This window comes from Onychostruthus taczanowskii, unplaced genomic scaffold (genome assembly GCF_017590055.1).
Source record: "Onychostruthus taczanowskii isolate IOZ18803 unplaced genomic scaffold, ASM1759005v1 scaffold50, whole genome shotgun sequence".
NCBI classification, from domain to species: Eukaryota; Metazoa; Chordata; class Aves; order Passeriformes; family Passeridae; genus Onychostruthus; species Onychostruthus taczanowskii.
The window spans coordinates 607,325-621,812 of NW_024502569.1; the positions used below are offsets into that span (position 1 = coordinate 607,325).

At 35.3% G+C, this 14,488-nt stretch overlaps 1 protein-coding gene across 2 annotated transcripts in view; it reads right to left on the reverse strand.

Annotated features, from left to right (window-relative positions):
* Window positions 1–14,488, reverse strand: part of NBEA (neurobeachin) — a 451,755-nt gene that overhangs the window by 156,163 nt on the left and 281,104 nt on the right. For both annotated transcript variants that reach the window (XM_041416040.1, XM_041416039.1), the window contains exons 40-41: window positions 8,069–8,212; window positions 4,850–4,888 (exon numbers count right to left, since the gene is read on the reverse strand). In XM_041416040.1, coding sequence (XP_041271974.1) covers window positions 4,850–4,888; window positions 8,069–8,212 — 183 coding nt within the window. The remainder of the gene's footprint in view (window positions 1–4,849; window positions 4,889–8,068; window positions 8,213–14,488) is intronic.

Below are 14,488 nucleotides of genomic sequence, written 5' to 3' on the forward strand. Positions count from 1 at the left end.
TGTGTACCTTGTCATGACCATAGGGCTTGATTGATTAGAAATTTAAGGAAATAAGCCCTTCAACTTTCATTCCTTCCAGTCTTCATTATGGAAAAGCTCTTCAGAAAAACTGTAAGTCTTGTATTTCTTGAGACCAGAGTGAACAGAAATATTAGGTTCAGATAGCTCATGATATTTTAAAATTCACTTATATAGATAGTAACTCCTATATCTGTGTGGGAATGAAGACATAGGTTGTTGGATCAGCATATAACTTGACAGGTGTATTTGGAAAAATCACTGGAGATGCAGCAGTTGTAAACTACATTTTCTGAAAATATGAGTATCTTTAAACCACACCAGAGCCAACTCTAGTGCAACTGTGTCTATTAGTTGGCTGCATGTATTGCATTCCCACAGTTGGGGCAATTCAAAAGACTCTTCCACAAATATCCTCTAGTACCTGTTGAAAGGAGAAGTGATGTGGCAGGCTCTGTCATTCAGCCTTTTTTTGGTCAACAACCTGATTCCATTGCTGGAATTTTATTGCTTCTCAAGTCTACCCTTGTTTAAAAGTTTGTTCAAAATGGCTCCCAGGTTCAGAAATGACAGAGACTAACAGAGGGTGCTTACATAAATCTTGTTTCTTTAGAAAGTCTAGCTAAAAGCATGGGATGAGGCCACCTCTGGTAGAATTTTTGGTTAATTAAACCAAAACTAACCAAACGTCTTCTTGGCTGATCTTCTAATTGGCTTCAGAGGAAAAAAAGAAAGGCAAAAAAAGTCCTGTCCAAAGGTCAGTGAAAGTATTTAGTTTAAACATAGATACTGTCAATACAGTTCTGAAAACATTCCTTCAACTAATCTATGGTGGGTCATTCCCAATATGTTCCTATGAAGAATAAATAGATATTTGCATGGGAACCAATTGCATAGTGAAGATGAAATAAGATGCAAAATGGTGGAGTTTCCTTATGTCTAGACCTGTCTTCCCACAGTCTCCTATGTATCAGGTAGCTCATCAGCTTGACCTTTGATAATTAACCAGTTCCATCCAGAGTGTGGCACATCAGGAAAAGGGAGAAACTACAGATCAGTGAAGTCAAAGGCTCCACTGCAGTCTAATTTTGCAGCCTCAGGAATTTCAAAAAAGAGTTTTGCAACATATGGAAAAACAAGTTAAATAGACTGTTACCAGTGGACAGTAACAAAACAAGAAGCACTCTCAGAGCCACTCATAAATACAATCCAACAGAGTTTGAACTGATTTAATTTTAAAGCTAGGAAAGCAGGAAATCTGGCTGTCATTTTAAAAGCTGAAGATGCTCAGACTTAGAGTTGCTGTACTAAGGTACAAAGAGAAGAGTGCTTCAAAGCTGTGCTTAGGAGCACTATCATATGTGACTGACAACCACCTTATAAAATATTAAGATATTTTGGATAGTAATATGGAGAAAATGGTTAGAAGAAACACTGAGCTGTCTAAAAATAGTATGCTATAGAAACTGTGGGCCTTTTTCTTTTTTAGTGTGAAAGCCAACTACATATCAAAAGTATAATTGTTTTCAGTTTATGCCTGAATCTATACTCCAAATTAAACTCATACAAATATATTTTTCTTTTTTATAGTTAGACTTGAGGATCAAAATCTGAATACACAAAAAACAGAAACTACGAAAATCTGGCTGAATTAAATTTCCATGTTTGGAAGTAAAAGGCTTATGTGGTTACGTATCTTCATAGAATGGGAAACGGAATCACTCTTCTTCCACATTCCTGTCACTTTCCCAAACAAGCAACTGCCCCAATGAAATTCCTATCTTGAATGCTAATTTGCAATAATAATGAAGTTTGAAAGGAAAAAAAAAACCCCTACTTAGTAGTGCATGCTGAATTCAGTGAAGTGTTTCCATTTGGAAACTTGAATAACTAGGAGAAATATTAAGACTTTTTTTGTATTTTCTCTTGAAACTTTTATAGTTATTACTTAACTGACTTATTTGTGTGTGCACATAGATATACATACTTAAAGGAAAAAAACACAAAATATGGCAAAGCTTAAGGTACCTTAGCCAGCTCCAGACAGAGAGAAAAAGAAAGTGAGAGTGCAAGAGAGAGAGAAGAGAAATAAAATGGGAAGGAAGGAAGGAAGGAAGGAAGGAAGGAAGGAAGGAAGGAAGGAAGGAAGGAAGGAAGGAAAAAAGCGAGCAAGATAAAGACTACCTCTGGCTCTGGAATATCAGAGGTACAAGCTGTTAGAGGCTGAGAGAGAATTATTAGGAAGCACCACTGTGTGCTTGCTACAGTCCCTGCTGGGTTTGCCTTATGGTTGTTGCTTTCTGCCCTCCAGACCATCAGAGCCACTGGCGCGTGGATGGCAACTGCTGCAGGAGAAGGAGAGAATGTGATGGACAACAGGGCTTCCCCAGCCCCATGGGAGAGAACACACCAGGGCAGGAGGAGAAGAGTTGGAGAGGCAAGATGAGATCACCCTTGGAACCACTGTTGTGCTTTGTTCTCCAGGAGGGAGAAAGATGAAGATAATTCCTTTTCTCTACCCCTAAATGTCCTGAGTAGGCTGTGGTCACTGCTGGACACAATAGCAATGCTATTTGGTCTTTTCTTTCAATCCATTAATCTAACAGCAGATAATGCAACAAAAATTTCTCTGGTTGGCCTCAAATGCATTATTTTTATATGCCTGAAAAATCTAATAATTTGAAAATCTGCCTTCTCAGTAGAGGCTCAAGTTTGTGGATTTTGTTTTTTATTTTCATTAAGAAAACCTTCTGTTTGCCTACCTGTTTAGTCTGTTAACAAAGCCAATAGAAATAATACTACATATATTATTAATATTTTTAGAATGGCAACAGAAGAAAACTCAAGAAAATATGGTCCTCCTTCACTCCTTAGGAATAAGTAAGAAAATGTTTTGAACAGCTTTGCTTACCGGAGATTGTCTACACTGGTCAACTTTTGTAAAGAAAATTCCTTGTCAGACTTTGGCCAAAAGAAGTGTTACTGTAACTCAGAATGTATGTGTATAAATTTCAGATGCATATTATACCTCTGAAGATGAGTCAAAATATATGTTTTCCATAAAAATTACTTATTTTGCAAATTTTTGTGTGGCTTTAGGTGCAGTTCCTTGATGTGTTAGTGGTTTTATTGTTGCATCTGGTCCTGTGTGAGACTTCAACATAATTTCAGAAATGTAAATGAGCTGTTTGTTAAAACCTGGAATAGAAAATTTCCCAATGGGCCAAATAATTTATCTTTTTTTTTAATTTTTTTTTTTTTTTACTGCTATACAACTTTAATTGTAACTGTATGTAGTACAACATTTGGCACTATTCCAATTCCCTCTAATGATATCATCTAAATTTTTTTCATTTGGAAATTGGTCAAAATTATGATGCTTTCTGTTAGTTTGTCTGAAAAGAGACAAAAGGCTTATATTGCATAGGCCACAAAACAGATGTTGATAATGTCTGTCTGGACTTCAAACAGATGACCTGGAAGTGAAAGGTCTTATATCTCATTAATAATAATACAAGCTGTCAAATCCCCCTGACCTAGTGTGTTCCTTAGCACAGGGCAGTAAGTCAATACACTCAGCACACTCCCAAGAAGTCTGGAGAGAAGGCTTTTCACATTTAGTCCTCAGGCCAGTGTGGACTTGCTACTGCTGCTGGCTCAGATGGAAGATCAGCTCTTGTTCATCAGTAATAGCTCTGCATCTTAGAAATATTTCTACTCTGAAGTTCAAAGTTGCTAAAAGTTATGGCAGTGCTGGGATGCTGCATCTGTATCAAAACTCCTGGCCCATTTGTACTAGGGGGGAGGCTCTTTTCACCTCAAGGCAGATGTCCAAGAAGAAGGGAAGGTTCTGTACTGAAGGTTATGATACAGTACGACTAAAATTCATTAAAGGCAGTTAGTGGCTTTCCTTGTGTTTATTTGGATGAGTTGCTCAATCTGCTGACATAATGGAGCAAATAACATGTATTTATTCTTGCAAGAGTGTTGTGAGGCTGTAATTCACTGTGGCTGATGAGGAAGTCAGCTTCTGAGTTGATTGAGCCCACGCAAGTAACCAGATGCCTGCCAAAGCCCTTTGTCTTCCTAAAATAACTCAAAGCATCATATCCCCCTATTTTTATTTCCTTTCTTTCTTTCTAGAAAATACTCTTTTAGAGAGTAGCAAAAGATTCCATCAAGGATCCCTTCCTTGGATGGGGTATGTTTGTTGCTGTCACCAGCTCTATGACAAAATAGATGAAATGTGCTCCAGTTAAGAACATGTATCTTTCAAAAATGTCAAGGCTAAATTCTGCTCTCAAATGCACACAAACAAGTCTCAGCAAGTGAAATGCATCTTCACAACAAAGAGAAGAGAACATCTTCCTAAAATATAGAATTCATAAAATCTGAGTAGATCAACACTTATTTTTTAATGGCCTAGTTTAATGCAAGATCAGTATTCTAAAATAAAACCCCAACCCAAACAACAAACTTTGTTAAAAGAAAACTGCATATCTACTAGATCTACTACCTTATGTCCTTGTAAAAATGCAAGCTTATAATGTTAGAACACACCCACATATTTTTAATTTTGAAACAATCACCTACTAAGCAGGAGACAAACCGTTAGCAAATTTAAATTAGGATCGTAAGAGAAAAGGTAAGTATTTAAGAGCCCTACTGCAGCATTAGGAAATATAAATGGAAAAGAAAAGGATAAGAGTTAGTAATATCAAGTCACTACAGTGGGTTTGATTGTATTACCCAGAGATTCACAATATATTAGGAAACTGTTAAAATTGACTGGGCTATCTCAATCATTAGTTCTAACAGAGATGTGACTTGCCTCTTGAAGTGAACAGTCTGGGAAGAAAAGGAGATAAAACTGAAACAGAAACATGTAAAATATTTTAATACAAAAATGCTAAAACAAGAATGTCTTTCACTAACTCATACTGTAAGACAGTTTCAATACTGCTTTTGTTAAAAATTGTAATGCAAACTTATAAGTCATATTCCTAAGACCATAATAACATGGAATCAGATTTTCATATTTTATTAAAATGTTACTTAATATAATGAAATCTGACCAACTGCAATTGCAACATATGGAATACTAAGATTATATAATAAAAATATTCAGACTATAATTATTTAAAAATTCTCCATACCATATGCAATTTATCAAAGCGAACTTTACATTGATTTGTGCCACATGGTTGATGAAAAACTATAAAGAGTCTCTGGAACAAAAGGTATGTACAGATAACTTTGTATGAACAATCTCAATCTGTTTCAAACTTCCCTTTTTTTCAGTTTTAAGTTCACAAATCAAAATATTGTATTATTTATATCCTCTTAGTTAAACATTTTCTAAAACCCAAGGCCTCATCTGTTTAAAATGTGCCTTAGTTTCATGGAATAAACAATGCTAAATTGTTTAAGTTAAATGTGGACAATCTTAAATCAATTGAAACCTGGTTTATAAAGATTTTGTTTAATTTCTATCTCTTACTGAGACAATCCAAATCATTGTAAATTAGGTTTGAATTGATTTAAGCTTTAAAGTTAAATTGGAGGCATATCTGAATATAGAAATTCCTATGTGTCATTTCACTGTGAGCAGTAACTAGATATAAATGATGCTGTGCTATATCATAACCAGATAGATCTCAAAGATTTCCAGATCATGTATACTAAATGTACATAACTCTTTAGAATTAGACAAGAACAGACAGTGTGGCTTTATTGGGACCCGCTCTTCAGAGCTGTTAGAGATTGTTCAAACCTTCTTAGGCAAAACCCACACCTTCTTTGCCTACTGCTTTTCTTGATTTCAGTTATTGGACTCAAGTTTCAGGGCCACATTTTATGTACTAAAAACTGGGAAAAACAGTTTCATTGTATGGAAAATCCTGCAAAATCAGCAGCTAAAGAGAGGGTATCATGAGATTCATGGGGTTTTTTACCAATTTAAAATATGCAGAAGATATGTATGATACTGTGTGTGATCATTAACTCTCAACATCAGCTCCAAAGATGAGTGAGAGTTGAGTAGCAAAGGCTGCAGTTAATCTAATGGTAAAACTGAGATAGTGGAGTGTGGGTTCTTTGTGAGAAGCTTACAGGTTTTGGTACCGTATGGCACCATTATCACATCACCTCACCACACTTGGAAGCAGTTTGCTTGCTCTGTTAGCATTGATAGGGAACACAAGAGCATCCTGTCAATATTTCAAAAGGGGGTTGGTTTTTTTTTTTTTTCACTTTGTATTATTTCTGTTTTTGCAATACTGACAATATCTCCCAATTTTATGACCAGTAAAAGCAAAGGACTAGAATGACTGTGCCATGTCCTGAGGGAGCAGGGGCTGCCATCCAGCAGCAATCTTGAGTAAAAGGATAAATTGCACATTAATTTTTAAGGACACATTGAAATACTAGGCTTTTGCAGAGGGATGTAGCTGTACGAATAGTATTGCATCAGTGTGTTTGAACAAAATGTCAGTGTTGTGGCATGGAGAAAACTTCATATCTGACTGAGATTTTCCAGACTGGGTAAAAATTTTTCATGCCCACTTTGCAGTTTTTTTTTATCAGTATTTCAATTCAAATGCATATTTCAGCCTCTAAACAGCCTGTTAAACTACTGTATTCATATTTAGTTGGAAAGACTGTTCTTAGACATAAGAACTTAGCCAAAGCAGTACTGAGCTTTCCTTCTAAAAGAGAAAGGGGCACTGATCAAATTATCCCACTTATGGTCCTGCTTGATGCACTATTTTATTGACTTTACACAACAGTGTCTCAGCAGCAGTTGGCTGCAGACTGAGAAAGCAAGTAGAGTGACATATTAACTGTGATAATCATGTATTGATGCTTGCTCCCAAATAAAAACATCTATTTCTCCATCTCTGCTCTAGTTCTAAAGTATGAGACTAACTTCCATGTAGGTGGTTGTTTGGGGTTTTTTGCCTTTTCATTTTTTTTTTTTTGTGGGATTTTTGTTTGTTTTGCTTTGATTTTATTTTTATTTTTGAATCATCTACTTACAATCTTATCTTTGCTACAGATTTTTACTATGGTATCAGAAGAAAGTGCAGGAGCAAAGATAGCTATTTTAGAAATTCAGTTATGCAGAAAAAAATCATGACATCACAAAACTCTCCTTTAGTGGAGTAGTTTAATAAAGATACTCCTAAGTAAATTAATCTAAAAAACTTCATACTACATTTAATATTTCTGAGTTTTATTCCTTCTGAGAGGAAAGTGCATTTTCAACTTTCAACATGCCCTTTTTTCCAGACTACTTCCCAGGGAAGGTAGTATCACCTCTAAGACAGAGCTGTAACAGAACCTGCTAGAAGACAGATGAACAGACCTCACTGAATTCCTTCACCCAGGAAAGGACCAGAAGGGTTCCCTGATGAATATTTACAGAGGGTTCATTCCCAGCTCATATGCTAACTCCCAAAGTTCAAAGCTTGGTTTCAGCTTTATTCTCTCTTAGTCCTTGCTTAAAACAGGCAACTTTTTCTCTCGCTGTGACAGATGGGTTGAGATACTGCAGACCTCCCTTAACTCCATATCTGAGAGAACTGGGTGCCAGCAGGAGGGCAAAGCTGTGTGGCACTTGGGATCAGGCACAAGCACACTCTGACTCACAAAACCCTGACTTGTGGAATGAGTCCATTTACACTTTAACACAAAAAAAAAAAAAAACAAAAAAAACCCAAAAAAACCAAAAAAAAACAAACCACCCAGGGAACAGAGGTTTCATATTGTTATTTACAGCCTTTTGAACAAGTGACCCTCACTAATAAAAGGACATGAGGTATTGCTATTTCTCACAGGTCTGCTCAAAGACTGTGCAATGGGCAAATGCTTTTTACTCACTGCCCATACCTCAATGAAGCAGAGAGGAAGCAATCTGAAATGCAAAGAATCTGTTCATATTGCAATTGTATGTTTGGTTGTCAATATTAAGACATTAACCACAAAGGTTAAGAATCAACAAGCTTAAAAGAGCCTTTTGACTCTTAGTTCTAATAAAAAGTATAATTACCTGCAAGGTTATCAATCTCTTTTTCTTGGAGCAGGCTAACAGCATCATCATCTCCTTCCAGCATAAGCTCTGTTTCTGCATTCTGATTTACCACAGCTTGACTTCGGAAAGTTTTCTTTGACTTCACTACATCCTCTTCAGTGCCTAAAAAAAAGTTACAAATGTTGTGAATTTACCTGAATAATATTTTAAATACAATGACAGTCAAGTAGTAAAAACATTACAGTATAAATCAACTTTATGAAAAAGAAAAGAAGGGACATTTTCTAAAACTTTACCAAGGTTTACAAAATGTGCAGGTCTATTCTGTTTTCTGTCCTGTCCCGAATAAAATACAAACTTTTCCACAAAGACTCTCCTGGTTTTAATAATTGCTATTTACTTTGTGTTCAATGTTGTTCCATTCGTTTTCCACCTGCAACAAATTCAGCAGGAATTTCTTTTGGGTTCCTGGTGCCCTGACTCTGACTGACCTGAGAGCACAAGCCACCTACTCTAAATAAAGAAGCTGCTTTCAGGAGTCAAAATCTGTCAGGATTTTTGTCTTTTCAGATAAGAGGTATAGGGTGGTGAAGTAGGAGTTGGTTTATCTCTGGTACACAGTAACAACAAGGTAGGTTATGCAGAGATTCAGAAAAGACTGAAAAAAAGACAAGCATGGTGAGGGAACTTTGGTGCACATCTGTGTGTGTTTTTAAGCAACACAATAAAAATGGCAGTATGTGGATATGTGCCAATTACCGAAAAGTTTTCATGGATAGTATTCATTTTTCTTGACTACAGTTGGCTTTTTTATTCAGCCTGATGATTCCTTATGGCAGGAGACTTAACTTATTGAATTTTGGGAATATTTTCTTGAAACCTGCCTGATTTTATTCTTATGATGTAAAAAATAAATCCTAGTGTGGTCAAATGACAGAATCATAATTAGGTTTTATATAATAAATATCTTTCATGTTACTTTTGTGACCTCCTCAGAGTATTTCTTTGTTAGCTGGGTAAAGGTCTTAAGTTTTATTTTCAGTACTATGGAGTCACAGTAGCCTCAGACAGGAAAGATTTCTATTTTTTTTTCTTAAATAGAAAACCCTGCATCTTCTCCTTGGACCATACAAGACCTGGGCATCTCCACTGCTGTCAATCAAGAAATCACTCTCTAAATCATCTCTCTTTTTTTTGTAGGATAATTTGGAAATTTGCTTCCTACTAAGCTACAGAATAAGTGTGAAAATAGGCAAAACTATGCACATGTGGAATTTGTTTGTCTTCCACAATGCCTGAACTTAAACAGGATGAAAACTATCATGGCAGATGTAAAATGCTGAGGTAAAATTAACTAAGACTCAGGGCCCCCTGTTAGTACAGGACAACTAAGAGGAATACAGTAAGCAGACAGGCTAGTGAAGATAAATACATGGAACAGAATTGATGTATCAGGCAGTTTTGTTATTGCAAGGAGATGGGAAGACGTTACGATTTTACCTCCTACTCTTATAATTAATTAGAGTCATTTAATTAGTTTGTGCACAGGAGAGTCACACCACATAAATAAACATGCTGGAGGCATATCTTTCTGAGGGTGTGTTTACTCTGTTTGAAGATCACGGCTAACATGCCACTTCATCACAGGCTGAGATAATTCATATTTTATTTGGCCTAACATTACCTTTTGGATACTATTGCTATAATCTCAATTGCTGTTTCTGAAACTCTGAAAAGGTGAAGAGAAACAAGTAAGAAAAACCCCATATTTTTCCACCAAGCTCAAAATCAGGGACTTGTTTGCTGTTGTCTCCATTAGGACCATTCTGATAACGATTAAGATGGTTCTGCTGTATTTTAAATATGCTGTGTTTTGCTGTGTTTTCTTATTAGGCTGTAATCATTACTTCACTTGCATAGGTCTTACTTAATTCAACTAACTACAATTATTTGCCCAATTTAAAACTGGTTCAATTAACTAATTGTTGGAAAAGTTTTCAGTACTAGTACAAGTTTTGGATTTTTTTTTGTTTGGTTGGTTTGTATTTATGTTTTCTTCCTCATTCACAAAAAGAAGCAAGAATGGTAGGAGTTAGGAAAAATCTACAAAAAAGTAACATGCTGTAACAGATTTTCAGTTGCATTACATCAGAATTGTTCTGCATATTAAATCAGTAGGTCAGGATCTTGATACACTTCTGTTTACAGTGAGGGAGTTGAGCATCATTTGACACAAATAATAACTCCTTTTGTGACACCAGAGGAGACCGGGCCTGAGATGAACTAACATGGTGGAAGAAGAAAGCGCTAAAACACCATTCCCTTCCTTTTTGGTAGCTCTAACCGGTTTTATGTAAGTTTCTGAGCTTTATGAAATGAGATAATCTTCAAATTAACGAATTGAAAAGCACTAATGTGGAGTAAGAGTCAATAATTTCTGCAGTAACTGATTTATGGCAATTATATAAAATTATTTATACATGAAAAATTTTTTTTTAAATTACCAGGAAGAAAGTCTCAAGCTCCAAATCATTACAAACATTTAAACTATGTCCAAAGAACTTGAAATTTAGGGTATTTAAAATTCCTTGTGATGAGTGTACCAGATTACAGAAATATTGCCAGACAAATGGTAAGAAACATGGTAACTCTATCATGCTATAATTGCAGAGTAGAAGACATTAAATTAGTTTGGCAAATTTGGAGCTTAGCAACAAAACAAATATATATATAAAATCCATTCTGTTTTGTAATATTAAAAATACATTTGTTTCTATGAAATATAATATATAGTCCTTCTTTGTCCTTATGGAAAAAAACCCTTCTGGTTTGGCTGTTGTTAAAATTTATCACTCTGTTGAGTGCACCTTAGTTTTGCTGTACTGTACCAAACATCTATCTAAATGAAAGTGTACAGGACCTGGAGTTCCCCTTCAATCACGATATCCTTTATGAATTAGAGTTCCATTTATCAAAATTACAGCAAGAAGAGTAAGGTCTCACAGGGCTGTCTCATTACAAGGCTTGTAAACACTGTCCTTACAAAGAAATGGTTTAACACCTAACAAATCAAAAACTGATTGGGAATAGAATTTATTTGAGATCATCTATCTTCCAAAGACGTGCTGTACTGAGTGCACTTCGTGGCCTTTCTACCCATTCATCAAGAAATTAACAAGCTAATACCACAGACCACCAGATCTCCTTGGATTCTGAAATGTGAAATATGTTCAAAAGAGATCTGTCACAGATGTTCTATTTTTATATTTCAAGACAACTTCAAAAGGGTTTTAAAACAAGAGAAACTCTCCGAATAAGAGAAAGAAGAAAAACAACTTGTCTCTTTAAAACCAGACAACAAACTGAATTAAAAATTATATGACATAAAATGATGTCTATTATTGTTTACAGTGATATAAAAAGAAGAAATGAATGAATAAATATTTGATATTTCAGTGTGTTGGAAAAAAATCAAAACTCTTTTTTTTTTTCAAAGCTTCAGCAAAATTACTATGAAATTAAGTCTACGGCCAGACATTTCGTTTCAAAATTTTTAGCACACAAGGAGCCTGTGTTTTAAAGACACAAAATGAAATTGTATTAAGTCTAATTAGAATATGTTTCAAATCCATTAAAACAAGAAAACATAAAACAAAACTAGATGTCATTTCAAGAAAGCAATGTTGTGACACTGGAGGGCACAGAACTAGAATTGGCAGATGCTATCAGCTCTTGTCCTTATTAAGTTCCTTCTTAAGGGATATTTTAAGGGATAGACTTAACGGATAGACTGGGATTTGGAAAGGAGCCTTGAAGCAAGCAGCAAAGTCTTTCTTAAAACTACATTTTGCAAAGATTTTGGAGGCAATAAGTCACTCAGATTGCACTGAAGTCCAGCTGAATTTGGTGACTTACTTTCTTGAAACTTAAAGGCTCTGTCTTAAACATATTTCAAAAGAATGCATGCACAGAACCAGATAAGCTCTTAAAAAATCCTTCTTTCATTACACTTGATTATTTTTGCAAATGTACATGTTACAAACTGTCTTTCTGCAGTAGTTTCAGGATAACTGAAAACAGCTCACTTTTAAAAGAAATTAAAGAAACCAACCAAAATTCCCCTACAAAACCTCAATATTCATGGGGAGGTGTGTATTTTATTAGTCTGAAAGATTGTATGAGCTGCACAGTAAACTTGTTCAGTGTTGCCAAGAATGTAATAATATCTCTTTTAATAGCATCACTTTTCCTTAAACAGAAATTATTAAGCAGTCAAAAAGAACCAACCAAACAAAACCAAACAAATAAAACTGAAACCGCAACCAAAACAAACAAAAAACCCCAAACCAAACAAAGGCCACCAAAAAGCTCCTCCCAAAAAAACAGCCACAAAAACCATTACCACAACCCCTCAAAATCTAGTAATTTCCTAATAAGAACAGGAGAATCTAATGTTAATTTTCAGCTACAGCCACTAGAAGTATTTAATATAGGCAATACTTCATGAAACGGGGGTCGGCTGGCTGGTTGTTTTTATTATGTAATTTAAATTTTTGAGTCTCTACTTTCAACTAAATCAATGCATTCCCAACTGGGTTCTGTAGGTCACAACAGGTTCTAGGGATGCAATCTACACTTCAAAGACACTGTAAGGGTCCAGATCCACACAACCTGTCCCTAAATAAAATTTTTAAATTAGCAGTGCAAACACAGTATATTATTGATTTATTTTATGTTTATGTACTTATTTAATAAAAAAATTAAACTAATTACTCTGATTTAGTTGAATGCAGCAAGAGGGTTTCTGGCTCTCTCTTCTATTCATTTACTATATATCAAAATGTGATTTTGATAGGTGTTTTCTATTTTTTGCTTTCTTCATTTAGAAAAAAAGGAGATTAAAAGTATGCTATTTCTAAGAAAAGTTTGCTTGGTAATACTGTGGCCAACAAAAGGAGACTACTGCTTCTTATAAAGTTGTTTCCATAGTTTACTTCAACGAATTAACGATAAGGCAATTTATGTAGTGAGTGCTCTTTGATCTTTGAAGAGAGATGGCAGAATGGAAAGTTAACCTCATTTTAATGTTACCTAAATATACTGACAGGAAATTCTAATGTTTCCAAACATCTGGAAATCTGCTTCATGGGATGGTGTTCTTCTTTTCTATAAGAAACCTTTTCATATACTGTCTTTTACAGTTTTATGTGGCTTCTAAAGGAGCATTTGACATAAGTAAAGTCTGTTCTCTTTACAGTAAAATGCTGCATTTAATTAAAAACTCTCTTTTATAGTGGCTAAAGTAGAGTTTCTGCAAAGCTTAGCCCTCCTCAGAAAGTTTTAAGGGTAAACTTGCTTTTTACTCCTTACAGATCTTACTTACAGTATGTACTGCTCTGTAGAACACTGATTTTCTTGCTGAATTTTCATCATATAACGTAGTTTCCACTAATTTGTTAAATAAAGGAATTCAGAATTAGTTCCTCACAGATGGCTATCTGACAGTTCATGATGTGAACCATGAAATTGTATCACAGTTGAAATATAATTTATTAACAGTTTTGAAGAACAAAGCTTTTTTTTTTTTTTTTTTTGAGAGATTTTTTTCTTGATTGCACAAACTAACTTCTGCAAAAAGAACCAAGCTTATTTATGGACAAAATTAAAATGTACCACTATTATCTACATTTTCCGTTCATTCAACACTCAGTTGAAAATTCTTAGAAAAAAAAATTGCTAGATAATCTATCTTCCTGCTTTATGTACTCTAATACACATAAAGCTTTCATTGCTAATCTTCAGTAACTTGATTAGGTACCGGTACCCTCGTAGCGGTCGCAGCTATGGAGAGCAGCTGCCTGGGAGTCTGTAAACTGACCTCTACAAAACCCAGCAAGATTAAATCAGCGACATGGTGACCACTCTATCTCAGCCTAGTATCTTTCTGCGGGACTAGGGAGCCAGCCTTCCTCAGGCTGCCCTCGCTCCATGGGAAATGTGCTCTGCCTATCCCTAGGTCGGCTCAAGGGACCGAACTTTTGGCTTTGCGTGACAGCCCAATGCTGGCACATCACAGCCAACCCCAATAAGCTGTCCCCACCTGTGCCTGCTGGGGTTGTTATTTAAATTGCAATGCGTTTCTGGAATGGGCAGCTTTGACTGGCGTATAATTTAGTTTCCCCAGAGAATCAGAGAAGTGACTGTTGATAAAGGAAGGCTGCTTTAAATAGATTTAATAAAAACCAGAGAAATCAAAATCACATTTTCATTATTAGGGATCTTTGAAGAAATGAGGAAGAAAAACTATGAAAATTGCATAGCAATTAAAAATTGCATATATTTGTATTGGGAATTACTTCCAGCAAAAGCAAAACCAAATCACATTTTTGTTTTCTATAATGGAGAAATATGGGGAAATCTAATCATAGACATTCTATC